This window comes from Metarhizium album (genome assembly GCF_000804445.1).
Source record: "Metarhizium album ARSEF 1941 chromosome Unknown scaffold_5, whole genome shotgun sequence".
NCBI classification, from domain to species: Eukaryota; Fungi; Ascomycota; class Sordariomycetes; order Hypocreales; family Clavicipitaceae; genus Metarhizium; species Metarhizium album.
Genome location: NW_024467579.1, coordinates 1073349 through 1087908, shown reverse-complemented (window position 1 = coordinate 1087908; position 14560 = coordinate 1073349). Strand labels below are relative to the sequence as shown.

The following is a 14560-nucleotide window of genomic DNA, read 5'->3' as shown; positions in this document are numbered from 1 at the left end:
TACACACGCCAGCTTCTAGAGAGAGGACGGACGGTGGGCAGAGCCAAGCGGGCCCCTTTCGACGCCGCTACAACAACAGAACGCCGGGGAAACCAGGAAAAAAAAAGGCGTGCATACGTCAGAACGTGTGTCGTTGCCACGCTCCAAATCAAACCGAGACGCGAGGCCTTGGATCGCGACGGGGCACCGCTCGCCCGGCCCCATCAACAAGGAACAGCAATGCCGTACTTCTTGAGCGGGAATGCCTCCAAGGTGGCCAGTTCCTCGGCCCAGCCGTCCCCAATCTCGCCCACCTGGTGCATTTCCACGTCTCCGGCCTCTCCGGTGCGGCCGGCCAGAATCTCCGCCTCCCTGCCGGCCACTTCTTCCTTGAGCTTCTTGTGCGGGACCCAAATCACTCTCATTCCCGCGCGTCGGCCGGCCTCGACGCCTGGCACAGAGTCCTCGAACACGAGGCACTCCTCGGGCGCGATTGGCTTCTCGCCGGCCGGGAGGGAGTCGTTGATGGTCTTGAGGGCCAGCAAGAAAATGTCGGGCAGTGGCTTGCCCCTCCCCGGCTGCAGGCGAGCGTCGTCGCCGAGCACGCGGCGGTTTTCCGGGAACATGGACAGCACGTCCTCGAGGTGGGCGGTCTTGAGCTCGTAGCTGGACCTGTGGGAACTCGTCGCCAGAGCAATGTGGACGCGTGCCGCGTCCGGTTGCACGAGCTTGCTGAGCAAGTCCACCACGCCGGGCAGCGGCTTGGTCGTGGGAAACAGTTGCTTCTGGAACACCAGGAGCTGGGCCGTGTACTCGTCGTGGGTGATGGGCAGCCGGGCCCAGTCGGAGAAGATCCTGGCCGCGTCGGGACCTGGGCGGCCTTGGAGTTTGGCCTTGACGGACCACGGCAGCGGCGGCCGTCCGTACTTGTCCAGGACGAGGTTCACGCAGAGCGTGTAGAGATCTTCTGTATCCAGGAGCAGGCCGTCCATGTCGAAGAGACAGGCCCGAACGGGGGGGAAACTGGGCTGGAGTCAGTGCGGCCCTTTTTTTCTTCTTATTTTTTTTTTGGGGGGGGGGATACCGCTGGACATGGATGGATCGAGGAGGAGGAGCAGGAGGAGCAGGAGTAGGAAAGGCGGAGTGCTGGATCAGGATGGTTCAAACACTTTCGAGACTGCCGTGGTAGACTTACTCTGTTTTGGGCGCCATGTTGTATCCAAGCAGGTTTCTAGACGCCTGGTCAGCACAAGTCGTTGCATGGAGCGACGAGCTGAGCTGGGAATTCGGAAACCCTCAAAGATGGAGGTGGACTGACTGGTTGTCTCGACGCAACAAAGGTTGGAAATGTTGGCAAATGACAGATTAAAAATGAATGATTTTTCAGTCCACCTCCATGCTGTCCGGGTGTGTCGTCTTATGAACGTACGGGGGCCACAAACGTGTCGTCTCGCCCCAGAGAAGTTTGATGCAAGTTTTCAATTCGTGATGCCGCGGGCTCCACAATTAAATCGCTGTGCGGCAGTCTCTCGCTCTCACTCTCACTCTCTCACTCTCACCCTCGCCCTCACCCTCTCTCTCTCTTTTTTTTTTTTTATTTCATGTATTTACATGTAAATACATGTAACCCGACTTTTTTATTCTCTCTTCTTCTTTGTACGTAAGCTCAAGCTCCTCTTTCCCTCGCAACAGACGCACCCCCACTTGGCCTCCCGCAATACTGCCCTTTGTCTTCTGCATCTGTAATTTCTCCGCTGCCGTCTCCTCGAAACATGGACGAACTTGTCGGGCGTGAAAGTGTACTCTCGAATCCATCTCAGCATGATTCCTCCTCGGCTGGCACGGTGCCCCACGTGGTAAAGTTTTCCATCGAGAACGAGCAGGTGAGCGCGCAACCCGCGAGCGGCCGACACTTCATGCCCGCTTGTCACCCAACCTCGATCGTCACAAGCTAATCATGTCATGTCCGTCCGCCGATAGGCAATGCTTGCAGAGTCTAGCTCGATCAGAGCGGAGGCAAACGCTTTGTACTCGTCAGGGGATTATGAAAATGCACTGGCCAGGTACGAAGATGCCATGTCGTCGTGTCCCAACTATCTGCACTACGAACGTGCCGTGATTCAGAGCAACATGGCTGCCTGCCACTTGCAGGTAGAGCAGTGGAAGGAGGCCATCAAAATCGCCACCAACGCACTGGATGGACTGGGGGAGCTGGACAAGACAGACCCGGACCTGTGCAATTCAACTGGCAACCCGACAGCTTCGAGTTCGCGCGACCAGGAAACCGGGAAGCCCTCCGCCACAGATGCAGACGATGCCGACGAAGAAATCATCAGCTCTGGCGCGTCCCGTGCTGCTCCTGCCCCTGCGCCATCGCAACCCGACAAGTCCCCGGTGGAAAAGACAAGAGCAGATATTCAGAGAATCCGCACCAAGGCCTTGCTGCGACGTGCCCGGGCTCGTTCCGAAGCCGGAGGTTGGCAAAATCTCGCTGGCGCAGAGGAGGATTACAAGGCACTATCGACAATGCCTGGCTTGGGAGCTGCCGATTTGCGCACGGTTCAACGTCAACTCAAGGCGCTGCCCCCTCGAACAAAGGCCGCCCAGGAGAAGGAAATGTCGGAAATGTGGGGGAAGTTGAAGAGCCTCGGAGACGGCATATTAAGGCCGTTTGGGTTAAGTACCGACAATTTCCAGATGGTCAAAGATGAAAAGACGGGGGGTTACAGCATGAATTTCGCATCGGGGGGGGGATCATCAAAGTCGTCCTAGCACCGTCCTGCGATGAAAACGCATCACTGCATACAACGGAGTCGTTGATACCCCATGGCATACATTCACACAATAAAAGCGCGGTCACCTTGCGCACACACGCTTCTCTTGGGGCGCAGCCCACTAACAGCCAGCCAATTTCGATTTACGTACATGGAAGAAGAAAGAGTATCGAGAAAATAAGTTGCACAACCTGTACGTTGCTCCCGGAAGTATAAACCCATCGATGCACAAATCATTTACATGCCGAAACTGAATGCTTCGAGCCCGTTCCCACATACCGGTTGATGCCATGTTTTGTATGGTTGATTTACGTGACCAAAATAGGCAGACTCGAGAGGGTTGTCAACCGGCGGCGGTTCACTTCCGTCCTGTTGGTTTCCAAATTCCCATGACGCGCAATTCGACATGTTTGCGGCCCTAAACCAGGACTGCTCAAACGGCAACGAAAGCGCCGAGACGGACTCTCGCTGTGACAAGTCCGTTACTGCCAAGGGCCGCTGTCGCGTCGTTCTGTGCGGATCCAAGCCGGCTCCGTGGCCGCTTGTCTGGGCTTGGTGAATGATGGAAGAGGCCTCTTCTCGTTCCTTTGGGCTTACCAGTGACAAAAAGGCGACGTCGACTGCCTGAAAAGCGATTGTCATGACGCTCCGGTCACGATCACTTGCCACGATCCCCATGACCTGGCGAGCATGATGCAGCTGGAGTTCCTTCATTTCCGGCGACTGCTCCGACGATTCTATCGGGTTCACTTGGGCCAGAACACACTGCGCTGTGTGATAGAATATCCTGCCCAACATTGCCGACGTTTGCGCCAGCCTGTCGGACCGGTCAACGTTAACCAAGTGGCACGCATGCACATGGAGAGGATTTTGACTGACCAGAATTTCGGAAACACCGACGGCTCGCTCGAACCACTCCTGGCCAAGTAGCCCACTGGCCGCATGGACCTCGGGCTGCAGTTGTTCCAGTCATCGCAGAGCTGCTTCAGCGCCTGCCACTCCGTGAGCCGGTCCGACAACCTGGATTGGTGTTTGTGCGGATCTGAGGAATGGTACGTCAACGACGTTGCCCGGAAGTTGACCACTTTGGCCAGTATGTAGAAGGATCTGTGAACCCACGTCTGGGAGTCGCCGTCGCCGTTGCCGTCGCCGTCGCCCAGGTCGTTGTCGTGGCTCCAATCCAAATCGAGTCCCCAGTCGTCGGGGTGCCAAGTGACCATCCAGTTCATGGACAGGCAGGACAGAACCTCCATGCCGATGCTGAGCCAAAAGCAAGAAGCCGGGATGCCTGTGCTCGCGGCATTCCATCCACACTCTCGGATGAGGGCTCTTGCCCCGACCATGTGGCTCATTTTGTGCATGGGCTTGTGCGACATGGCCTCATACGCGTTGAGCAAGATGGATGCCGTGGTGCAGTCGACAATGTTGCGTTCCGGGTTCTGAAGCATCCGCACGAGCTGCGCCGTGGCCGTGTTGTAGAGCCCCGTGGCCCTGTCTTCCAACTCGGGCTTGCTGAGGGAGAGATGCTTTGCTCCGCACGCCATGAGGGAGTTGAGGAGGACGGACGACCTAAGTGCGTGCCACGGGATCACCTGCGTGAAGTGGTTGCCGCTGTTGAGCGAGTCCATCCACACGCCGACGCCGTCTGCAAAGGCCTGCAGATAGTTGAGTTCATCCTGGGTTGCGATGAACTCCATCATGTCGTCGTTGCACTTGCTGCCGTGGGAATGCGGTTCTTTGATCATGACGAGTGTTTCCGAGCTCCAGTCATCGGTGTTGGTCGGCCCGTGGCAGATCAACGATGCCCTCCTAGAGTCCCTCATGCCGGTTTGTGCGTGAATCGGAAGCTCGTCCGAGCAGAAGACGCCCGTTATAGACCAGTCTTGGGCACATGACCAGTCCATCTGGCCTATATAGCCTTTCCGGTTCTTGTACCCTGCTGCTTTGAGTGTCGTCGGTGGCAAGCTGCAGACCGGACGGTTTTCATCCTGGTCGGCGGCCTGATGACTGAGGAGGCTGTCTTGTCGCCCGTCAGATATCAAGGCCTGGGCAGCAGCAAACTGAGTGTGAAGAAGACCATGGTGGCTTGCGGGATGGGACGAGCGTGAGTCCTTGGCAGATTTGCCTTGTTCCTTCGAATCGGTAGTCTCTCTATTGTCGGCACGCACACGGCTGTACCGCTGTAGTCCGCCCTGGTACTCTGAAGCGATCAAACGAGACTCGTCACAGAACCCAACGGCTTCCGCAAATACAGGATGTGATTAGTAGGGCGGAGACGAGAGCGTTTAGGATTCCATGTTACCTTTACAGGCGCCCAAGCACCGTTGAGGCGTCGGATTGTGCACCGTGATGTCGAGGAAGCTGATCCTCAGTCCTCTCTTGCAGTTGCGCCCACTTTTGCGGCAGTTGATGCAGTCGGGAACTGCTTCATCGCACTTGAGATGCCGCTCGCGACATGTGAGACAGCCCGTTCGCACTCTTTTAAGCTTCGTCATCGCTACCTCGGTGATGGCCGCTCTCTATGTACTTGACAGACTCTAGGGGGACTGAATTGAATTTCTAGAAAGGCATCAATTCATCAAACTAGGCGAGTTGGGATGCTGGGGGAGGCGTGTCAACATGTCACGTCACTACATCATATCTGCGGCTCTCACAATTCGACACTGACGTCTAGCAATGCATATCCAAAAAGGTTCGTGCGACTACCAATCTGGGAGAAGAAAAAAATAAGACTGAATCTACAAGTCGGCATCGTGGCTGTGATACAAATGAGAGACGGAGGTGCCGGCTCAGCGACGTCGATCTGGCCGGCACCCTCTGTGGCAATGTGGCACATGCATTCTGAACTCCCTCGTTCCGTTGGTGCATGACTTGATGGACGTTGGAGGAGATCCGGACGGGCTTCACAAAGTATACATGCCCGCTGTTGGGTCCGCAGCGAAAAGCCTCAACTTGGCTGGGCTGCTAGGAGTACGGGCACGCTGGAGTCCAAGGACCAAAGACTCGGCAAGGAGGAGACTTGCAAGCGGTCAGCCAATGCCAGGCGCCAGTGACGGATATATTGGGTTATGGATTAGAGGCCGTAACGATGGCTAATGGGCTGGTCCAATGGAGGCATCTGGGCCGCAATGTCTCACCGGCGTCCTCGGTGTCTCAGATTTTCCTACAGTTCGAGAGATCCAACGCACACTACAGGTCCGACTCTCGGTTCTTCAAACCCCGTGTCCTCGCCCCTACGCCGAGCCACGTTTGGGGAGGGGGGTTTCTTCGTTTCTTCCCCGTCACACGGGGTGCCTTATTGAGCACAGCCCTTTCGCTAGCAACGGCTTGTTATTCGTCAAAGACGTGCAGAGAAAGTGCTATCAGCATGGATCGATGTTTACTCCGTACCGCAAATTGTTGGAGGGCCTCAGTATTTGCATCCGTGCAGAGAGGTTGGGAGCGGTGTTGCGGCCGCGGTTGAATTGTCGACGGCCGACATATGAGGACGCCGCATTGCGGTTCACGCCTAGCCTGTGATGTCATGAATCGAAAGATGTGAGAAAAAGTCTTTACATCTTGCGTGAAATCGCCTGCGTTGGCGTCTCTTTTTATTCTTTTTTTTTTTTGTGGTTTTGTATGTCAGTTGCCCAAATGCCAAATGCCAAATGCCAAATGCCAAACGCCAATGTGGTCAGTCCAGAGAACAGGTGGGTGGTTGAAGTGTGCACGTGACGTCTGTCGAAGGAGTTTGATCACCAAGCCGCTCCTCCTGTTCCTTGTTCTCCCACCAGCCGCAAAGTATCCAAATACTCAGCAAAGCTGTGGACCGGCAACTTGCGAATAGTCGAGAGCACATGATGACTCCAAGATAGCACTCACAACTAGCTGGTCCAATCCACGTGTGGAGGCTGAACAATGACTAGCCCTGTCCCGTCGCCCAAGTTCATTCTACGCGGGCACAGGGCCGCCATCCATGCGGCCACCTTCATCCGACAGAATGAGCGGCTTGTGACGGGCGATTCCGATGGCTTTGTGGTGCTATGGGACCTGACCGTTATGAGACCTAGGGCTGTTTGGCGTGCTCATGAGAGTGCAGCTCTGGGACTTCGAGGGTGGGAGGACGACAAGCTCATCACGTAAGTGGCCCGATGGGCACCCTTTTGTCTTCCACGTAACAGTTGGCAAATAACAACTTGCTCACACTGTCAAAGACATGGTCGAGATCACAAGCTTATTGTTTGGAAGATTGCAAGAGAAGACGAGAGCGGCCTCAGCACAGCCTTACCGTTGGATGGTGACGATGTCGAGAGACGTCATCCCTGGGTGGTGCATTTGCTGCAAGTAAACACGATGAACTTTTGCTCCTTCGCAGCTTGTCCATCGCAAGTCTCGACCTACTCGCGTTTTCTTAGGAAATGCCCTGAAATTCTAATAGCTGTTCCGAATACTCTGGCATCAGAATCTGTATGATTTTGGTCTCCCCCGTCTGGCATCACAGTGTCACACGCTGACATCCACAGGTTGACATATATACGTTGCCATCTCAGAAACGTATTCATACAGTCAAACCGGGTGGGCGGAATGGAATGGTGATGAGCTTGTCCTTGGTTCACCTTGAGAAGTGCCTGACTTTGGTTGCTGCTTTTGAAAACGGATTTGCATCCGTTCATCGGTTGACTCCTACAGGGGGCTGGATCATGACGTACAGAGCGCAGGCACATTCGCAACCTATCCTGTCTCTGGACCTTGGGCCAGACTCGAAATGCTTCTTCACATCCGGGGCAGATGCCATGGTTGCGAAACACCCGATCCCTACAGCCCCGCAAGAGATGGCCAAGCCATTCAATCCAGCGGAGCGCATCATAGACGAGATCGATGAGAATCCTAAACAAGGAGACTCACTTCCGTCTGGTGGCTTAAAGTCGAAAGATGCAATGAGGGCAGATGACGACACTGTATTGGGAGCATGGAAACACCCGAGGAGGGTAATCAACACGAAACACTCGGGACAGCAGAGTCTCGAGGTTCGGTCTGACGGAGCAATCCTCGCAACTGCTGGTTGGGACTCCAAGATCCGACTCTACTCCTGCAAGACCCTCAGGGAGCTTGCTGTTCTGAAGTGGCACAAAGAGGGCGCTTACGCCGTCACCTTCTCTGATGTCGGACCAAGGACAGACGAAGAGGCACACGGCGACTCCGAGGTGCAGGAGGCTGACGACGTCGTTGACCTGAGTCGACTATCTGTTCGGGATAGACGAAGTCACCGCGTCAAAGCAGCTCATTGGGTCGCTGCCGGGGCCAAGGATGGAAAAGTGAGCCTTTGGGACATGTACTAGGCAGGGTACAAGAAGCAACGTCACAGTCCCAAAGGCAACCACTCACAACACTACCAAAGCCATGGTTAACATTTGATGAAAACAATGCCGCTCTCAAAGAAGACGATACTGCCACGTCATAACTCATACTCTCCGCTCCCGGCGAGCTCCCACCACATCCTTAGCACCCACGCTGTCACCAGTGCATCCCTCTTCCTCAGGCTCAGTTCCTTGGTAATAAACAACTCTGGGCCCTGTCCAGAGTCCAACTCGCGCGCTAGAATTTCTCCCCGCTCACCCGACCATTCATATCTCACAGCCCTTGCCTTGGTCGAGACTGCTGAAAATAGCAGTCCCTGCGCAATCACCTCGTTGAATGGCCCCTTCGCAACGCGGTGTACTCGGAACCCATTCGCCAGCGAGAACAACCGAGGCCGATAAGTGCTCATCCCAAAAGAACAGAGACTATGTCGCGAGAGGGATTCAGCGTTGTACAAGAATACTGGACCGGTGATGATGCCTGGATGTTTCAGATTGTATATATGGCGCTTTTGTGTGACGGCGTGCGAGGGCGGTCCTGTTGGCGAGGGAGACGGCTTGACCATGATGTCCAGCCTCTTCACCGTCATGCTTCTTGTCGTATCACGGAGATGGATGAGCTCATGCGACAGCTCATATAGCGGCTCCGCAGCAGAGCTATCAGAGTAGATGACATGGCCGCTTATTCGGAGGGTCGCTGGAGGGAGAAGATATTCCTCGTTGTTGGTGACTTGGCTGTACGAAGGTGGCTCTACGTCCATTCTGGCGTGACTGCTGCTGGCAGAGCTTGAGTGGAGAGAGTGGAGCCTGCAAGGTCAATTCGGGGCGGGTTGACGAGGTCTTATACGGAGCAATGAGTCGTATTCGGCCACAATCGTCGCGTGTGCTCCATCCGTCGCCAGCATGTGGTGTGATCCTTGGTGTTCGAGGCGCGGGTCCGACTTCTGGAGGCTTGGGCGGCCTGGCAGGCGACCTGCCCAATGATCTGTCGAGCCGATGCACCCATTGGGAGAACGTTTGCGAAATTCCCTCCTTGGTTCCTACACAGCCATGGCTATCTACAAACGGTTTCCCAGGTTGATGTGGACAGCCTTAACCTGGCTGTATGCCTCCAGACCAGCCTCGCCAAGCTCTCTGCCAATGCCGCTCTGCTTGACGCCTCCAAAGGGAACCTTTGGATCAGAGTCATTGCTGCTGTTTACCCAAACCATGCCCGCCTCAATCTCAGATGCAACCCGGTGCGCTCGCTCCAGGTCTTTGGTGAAGACGGCAGCTCCAAGGCCGTACGTGGAGTCGTTGGCTCGGGCAATTGCCTCCTCCTCCGAACTGAACCGGCCAATGACCACGACGGGACCAAATATTTCCTCCCGGTAAATTCGCATACTGTCCTTGACCTCGGTGAAGACGGTAGGTTCGATGAAGAATCCCTTGCTATTAGCATCAAGAGGTTTGCCGCCAGACACCAGTCGTGCCCCCTCTGCCTTGCCAGCTTCCACGTACTCGAGGACTCGCTCGTACTGCAGCTTGGAGACTTGGGGCCCTTGGTACGTATCGGGACTCCATTGGTCACCGACCTTGCTGACCATCTTGGTCTGCCGGACGAACTGGTCGACGAATCTGTCATAGACGCTGTCCTCGACTAGGATGCGCGACGTGGCCGTGCAGATCTGACCTTGGTTGGACATGATTCCGAGGTGCGACCATTTTACAGCCTGCTCCAGGTCGCTGTCTGCAAAGACGAGCAGCGGCGACTTTCCGCCCGTCTCTAGGGTGATGTTCTTGAGCGTAGCGGAAGCCATCTTCATGATTTGCCTAGCCGTGGCCGTAGAACCGGTGAAGGCGACCTTGTCCACGAGTGGATGCTCGACTATAGCCGCGCCGGCGTCCTTTCCATATCCATTCACAACGTTGACAACGCCAGCCGGGAACCCAACCTCCTTGATCAGCGAGGCCAGAACAAGAATGCTCAGGGGAGTTTGCTCGGCTGCCTTGATGACGACGGTGTTTCCACACGCCAGGGCTGGGCCGAGTTTCCAGCAGGCCATTGACAGCGGGTAGTTCCAAGGTATAATTTGGCCAACCACGCCAATGGGTTGGCGGAGGGTATAGGCAAACTTTTGGTGGCTCGTCGGAATAGTCTGGCCCGAGATCTTGTCCGCCCAGCCGGAGTAGTAGCGAAACGTGCCAATTGCTTCCTCCAAGTCGACGCTGAGAGCCTCGGCGTATGATTTGCCTGGATGCGGTTTCAGCACACCTGGTAGCATTCTGCAAGACGCATTCCTGTCTGCCGGGGGAGCAGGGACAGGGACGAGGCGGTACTGCACACTCACCATTGTCCCAGGCTTCGATTGTTGCAAGCAGTTCCCTGTGCTCGTCGAGACGATCCGCGAGACGGCTCATCAATCTGCCCCTGTCGGACACGGGCATCTGCTTCCACGGGGGGTGCTTGAGCGCGGCATGGGCTGCCTTGACGGCGTCATCTACGTCTTCGGGACCGGCGGCTTGCACGGTGGCAATCTCGTTTTCGGTGCTGCGAGATAAATTTCCGGGTCAGATCTCCACGGCTCGAGAGGTCAGGTTTGCAGGCGGAACCGGGCGGGCGTGCGGGTGTGCGTACGCTGGGTCAATAGACGTGATGGTCCGTCCGGACCTCGACTTGACAAACTCGTTGTTGATGAAGAGGCCCGTGGGCTGGGTGTACTTGACGCCATTTGGAGCTGTGAGGTGGACGGACGGCGCGCTCATTGTGTCTTGGGCAGAGGCGAGAGAGACACTTTTTGAGCTTGGGGACAGGTGAGGTGAGGTGACGTTGGAGGTGACGTCTGGAAAATGGTGCCGAGGAAGAAGCAGGAGGCGGGGTAATAAATGTGCTTCAGTTTTGTGCAAGTTGTGCATGTTTCCGCGATGCTGGGCATCTTTAGCATCGGGATTCAGCCTTGACATTGGACGAGGAACGCGCGGTCCAAAAATGCTCAGCGTCGGGCGTAATTGGATCATGCAGAGTGTGGCGGAGGATCTCACACGCCGCCGGCACAAAGCGCGTCACATCTAGACATGGCGAGCTCGCGACGACGCCATGGGCGAGATGTGTAGAGGCGATTGCGCAAGTCGCGATCACGAAGGGATCACGCAAAGTCCGCCGGCCCAACACTCCAACTCCAGCCTCTCGGTTCAACCACCGTGGCGACGTGCGAGATGTCGGCAGAACTTGAGGCATCGGTTGGCCAGCAGTTGAAATATGCCCAAGTCCGCGATTGCCGGGACATGCGGGATGCAGGCGAGGGTGACGTGAGGGTGATGGTCACGTCGTGTCGAGTTATGTTGGTGTCCCACTTTTTTTTCTCTTCATCTCGCTCGCCAGCTACGAGCCAAAATATTGAGGGTCTCCTTCAACGTCGCCGCCATCGTCACCGTCATGGCGGGTGAGGCATGCCTTGCCGGCACAGCATCAAGCGCGGCGAGTCCCGTCACGGGAAGCGAGTCTGACGGCGCTCGAGCTCCGCGTTTGTCGCTCGTCGTGGCGGACTTTCTCTTTGCTTTGTGACCAGCTCTCTCACTTATTCACCCGATGCCTTGCCTTTCTTCTCCGCCGGCAACGGCCAAGGTTCCCCCAGAACCCGCTAGAGAATAAAGCAAAGTCTCAAGTGGGCCATGTCATCTAGCCGGTGTGTGTTAGTCACCCCGATCCGATCAGTCGAATGACAAATCTCCACCACGAGACGGACTCGACACCAAGCAACACGCAACACGGCAATACAACATGGCGCGCTTGACGCAGGACCCATGTCTTTTGCTTACAGCATCAGCCCTGCGGACTTAGCGGAGTTGCAAGCGGCGCCGCCGAAACCCAAGTCCCGGGCCGGCCACCCATGGATTGTCACGGTACCCGGGAGTGCCATATGCCTAGTACTTGGTCAAGCGTGTCCGTCGCACCGTCGAATCTCGGTATGGCTCACAGGCGCGCATTGCATGAACAGGCCATCCGAGTTTGGTTCCGTGTTCATGGCTGTCAAGTATGAGACACGCACCGCCAGCCAGGCTCCGGGGCCGTCCTTCCTTGAGCCGCAAACTCCGCGCGGCTCCTGGACCTTTGCGGATCTGTCTTTGTGATGATCAGTTTTCCATGTGTGACTGCAGCCTCTGCTTCCAGTTAGGACAATGGCCCAGTCAGGAGGAATGTGTCATGCCTGGAATCGAAGGCTCGTCATCGAAAGCTCGTCATCGAAAGCTCGCCTTGTCTTTTGCTTATATGTGCACCTAGAACCCCCCGGCGAATTCCTTGAACACATTGTTGGCATCGTCGGCTGCGTGTATGAGGATATATATTCCAATAATGTACACTTCCGGCCTTGTACATTGGAGATTCTCGGTTCCATTGCTTACACTCTCCAACCTAAACCTACTCTCCCAGAGAACCCAGCACGACACAGACTATTGCTGACTGACAATGACCGCCGCTACGAGCCTGAAGGTCCCAGGGGACTCGGATCGAAGCCTGTCTTCGGCATCAACCATCGCCGGTGACCAAGTATCGGACAAGGCCGCTTACTCGAGCGGCGCTGAAGACGAAAGGCATCATGAAACTGACTTGGCGCCCGACTCGGCTGCCCATGTGCTCGACGACACCGAGTATCCATCTGGTATCAAGATGGTCTTCATCGTTGTTGCACTTGTCATGAGCGTCTTCCTGTTGTCTCTCGACATGGTAAGCCACGCTCTCGCCGTATGTCATGAGAAGCTTGTCAAAGTGACCTCTCACGCAGACCATTGTTGCCACCGCCATTCCCAAAATCACCGACGAGTTCAAGGGTCTTGACAAAGTCGGCTGGTATGGTGCTGCGTTTTTCATGACGGTTGGTTCTATGCAGTCAACATGTAGGTCCTGGTCCCGACTCCCGGCTCTTGTCCCTCCTCGCAAGGCGTTGCTGACGCGGTCGTGACTCGTGAACCAGGGGGCAAGATCTACAAGTACTTCCCGCTCAAGACATCTTTTCTCGTCGCCATCTTCATCTTCGAACTCGGGTCCGTCGTCTGCGGCGCCGCACCCAGCGCAGAGGCCTTGATTGCTGGCCGCGCAATTGCTGGTGTCGGCGCCGCCGGTCTTGAAGCCGGCGCTTACACCATCATCGCCTTTTCCGCACCCCCCAAGAGACGGCCTGCCTTTACCGGCATCCTCGGGGCCTCGTACGGATTTGCCAGCGTCATTGGACCTCTGCTAGGCGGCGCGTTCACGGACAACGTTAGCTGGCGATGGTGTTTCTACATCAACCTGCCCATCGGGGGCCTCTCGGCCCTGGTCATCTTGGTCTTCTTCCAGACTCCCAAGAATGCGGTCCCCGCCACCGCCACTCTGCTGGAAAAGTTGCTACAGATGGACCCTCTCGGGATTGTCTTGATGATGGGCGCCACCGTCACCTACATCCTTGCTGTCCAGTACGGCGGCGTTGCTCACGCCTGGAACTCGTCCGTCGTCATCGGCCTTCTCGTCGGCTTCGTTGCCATCACCGCGGCTTGGGTTGCCCTCGAGTACTTCCAGGGCGAGCGCTCCATGGTGCCTCCTAGACTGGCCAGGGAACGCACCAACTGGGTCATGAGTGCCTTTGCTTTCATCTTTGCCGGTGGCTTCTTCGCTGCCATCTACTACATCCCCATTTACTTCCAGTCCGTCCACGGAACGAACCCGACCATGAGCGGCGTGCGCAACTTGCCATTCATCATTGCCGTCACCATCTCCACCATTCTCAGCGGCAGCTTTGTTTCTGCGACTGGCCGATACCAGCCCATGCTCCTCGGCGGCGGTGTCGTCGCCACCGTCGGAGCTGGTCTCTTGTACATGCTAGACGTCGACTCCTCCACGGGCGCATGGATCGGTTACCAGGCTGTCGCTGGCCTCGGCTGGGGAGCCGCGTTCCAGATTCCCATGATTGCCGTTCAGGGCTCAGTCCCTCCCCAGGACCTTGCCTCCGCCACCGGCATGCTCCTCTGTAAGTCTCTTTACACCTCGAGCGCTTCATGTCTTCCCTCCAAATGCGGCGGCGCCCACCGACTGACGAGTGAAATGTCCAGTCTTCCAAAGCATCGGCGGTGCCTACCTCGTATCCGGGAGCCAGGCCGCGTTCATCAATCAGATGGTCGGCCACGTCGTCAAGAACGCGCCGCAGGTCGACGTGCGAACTCTGATCCTCGCCGGAGCCACCGAGATCCGACGCGCATTCCCCCCTGACCAGCAGCCCCTCGTCATTGCCGGCTACATGTCTGGCCTCAAAGTTGTCTTTGCCATGTGCATCGCCGCCACTGGGGTCGCCACTCTGCTCGGCTGCTTCACGCGATGGTCCAAACTGAAGCAGGAGAACACGACTGTCGGCGGCACGGCGTAGACCTGGATGGCGCCTTTGCTGCAACATGACCCGCCTCGTGGTCGGGCTAGATTATACTCGGGCTACATGTTGATTTGGGATATTAGACTACAAT

The 14560-nt window shown here is 56.3% G+C and overlaps 7 protein-coding genes across 7 annotated transcripts; 3 read left to right on the top strand and 4 right to left on the bottom strand.

The window, feature by feature from the left end:
* Positions 1–203: 203 nt before the first annotated feature.
* MAM_03045 (HAD superfamily hydrolase) lies at positions 204–971 on the bottom strand (the record flags this gene model as incomplete). The annotated part of the gene is made up of 1 exon (XM_040821844.1): positions 204–971. One exon carries the CDS (start codon positions 969–971, stop codon positions 204–206), a length of 768 nt encoding a protein of 255 aa, XP_040680413.1.
* Positions 972–1962: 991 nt separating this feature from the next.
* Positions 1963–2751, top strand: MAM_03044 (Tetratricopeptide-like helical; the record flags this gene model as incomplete). The annotated part of the gene is made up of 1 exon (XM_040821843.1): positions 1963–2751. One exon carries the CDS (start codon positions 1963–1965, stop codon positions 2749–2751), a length of 789 nt encoding a protein of 262 aa, XP_040680412.1.
* Positions 2752–2990: 239 nt separating this feature from the next.
* Positions 2991–4576, bottom strand: MAM_03043 (C6 zinc finger domain-containing protein; the record flags this gene model as incomplete). Its single annotated transcript, XM_040821842.1, has 2 exons — positions 2991–3570; positions 3633–4576. 2 exons carry the CDS (start codon positions 4574–4576, stop codon positions 2991–2993), a joined length of 1524 nt encoding a protein of 507 aa, XP_040680411.1.
* Positions 4577–6650: 2074 nt separating this feature from the next.
* Positions 6651–8071, top strand: MAM_03042 (WD40/YVTN repeat-like-containing domain protein; the record flags this gene model as incomplete). Its single annotated transcript, XM_040821841.1, has 3 exons — positions 6651–6871; positions 6947–7199; positions 7256–8071. 3 exons carry the CDS (start codon positions 6651–6653, stop codon positions 8069–8071), a joined length of 1290 nt encoding a protein of 429 aa, XP_040680410.1.
* Positions 8072–8187: 116 nt separating this feature from the next.
* Positions 8188–8850, bottom strand: MAM_03041 (uncharacterized protein; the record flags this gene model as incomplete). Its single annotated transcript, XM_040821840.1, has 1 exon — positions 8188–8850. One exon carries the CDS (start codon positions 8848–8850, stop codon positions 8188–8190), a length of 663 nt encoding a protein of 220 aa, XP_040680409.1.
* A 297-nt stretch (positions 8851–9147) lies between these two features.
* On the bottom strand, positions 9148–10834 carry MAM_03040 (aldehyde dehydrogenase ALDH; the record flags this gene model as incomplete). The annotated part of the gene is made up of 3 exons (XM_040821839.1): positions 9148–10322; positions 10420–10619; positions 10707–10834. The coding sequence occupies 3 exons, from the start codon at positions 10832–10834 to the stop codon at positions 9148–9150; spliced, it is 1503 nt and encodes a 500-aa protein (XP_040680408.1).
* A 1702-nt stretch (positions 10835–12536) lies between these two features.
* On the top strand, positions 12537–14466 carry MAM_03039 (Major facilitator superfamily domain, general substrate transporter; the record flags this gene model as incomplete). Its single annotated transcript, XM_040821838.1, has 4 exons — positions 12537–12794; positions 12853–12964; positions 13042–14073; positions 14156–14466. 4 exons carry the CDS (start codon positions 12537–12539, stop codon positions 14464–14466), a joined length of 1713 nt encoding a protein of 570 aa, XP_040680407.1.
* Between the last annotated feature and the right edge of the window lie 94 nt (positions 14467–14560).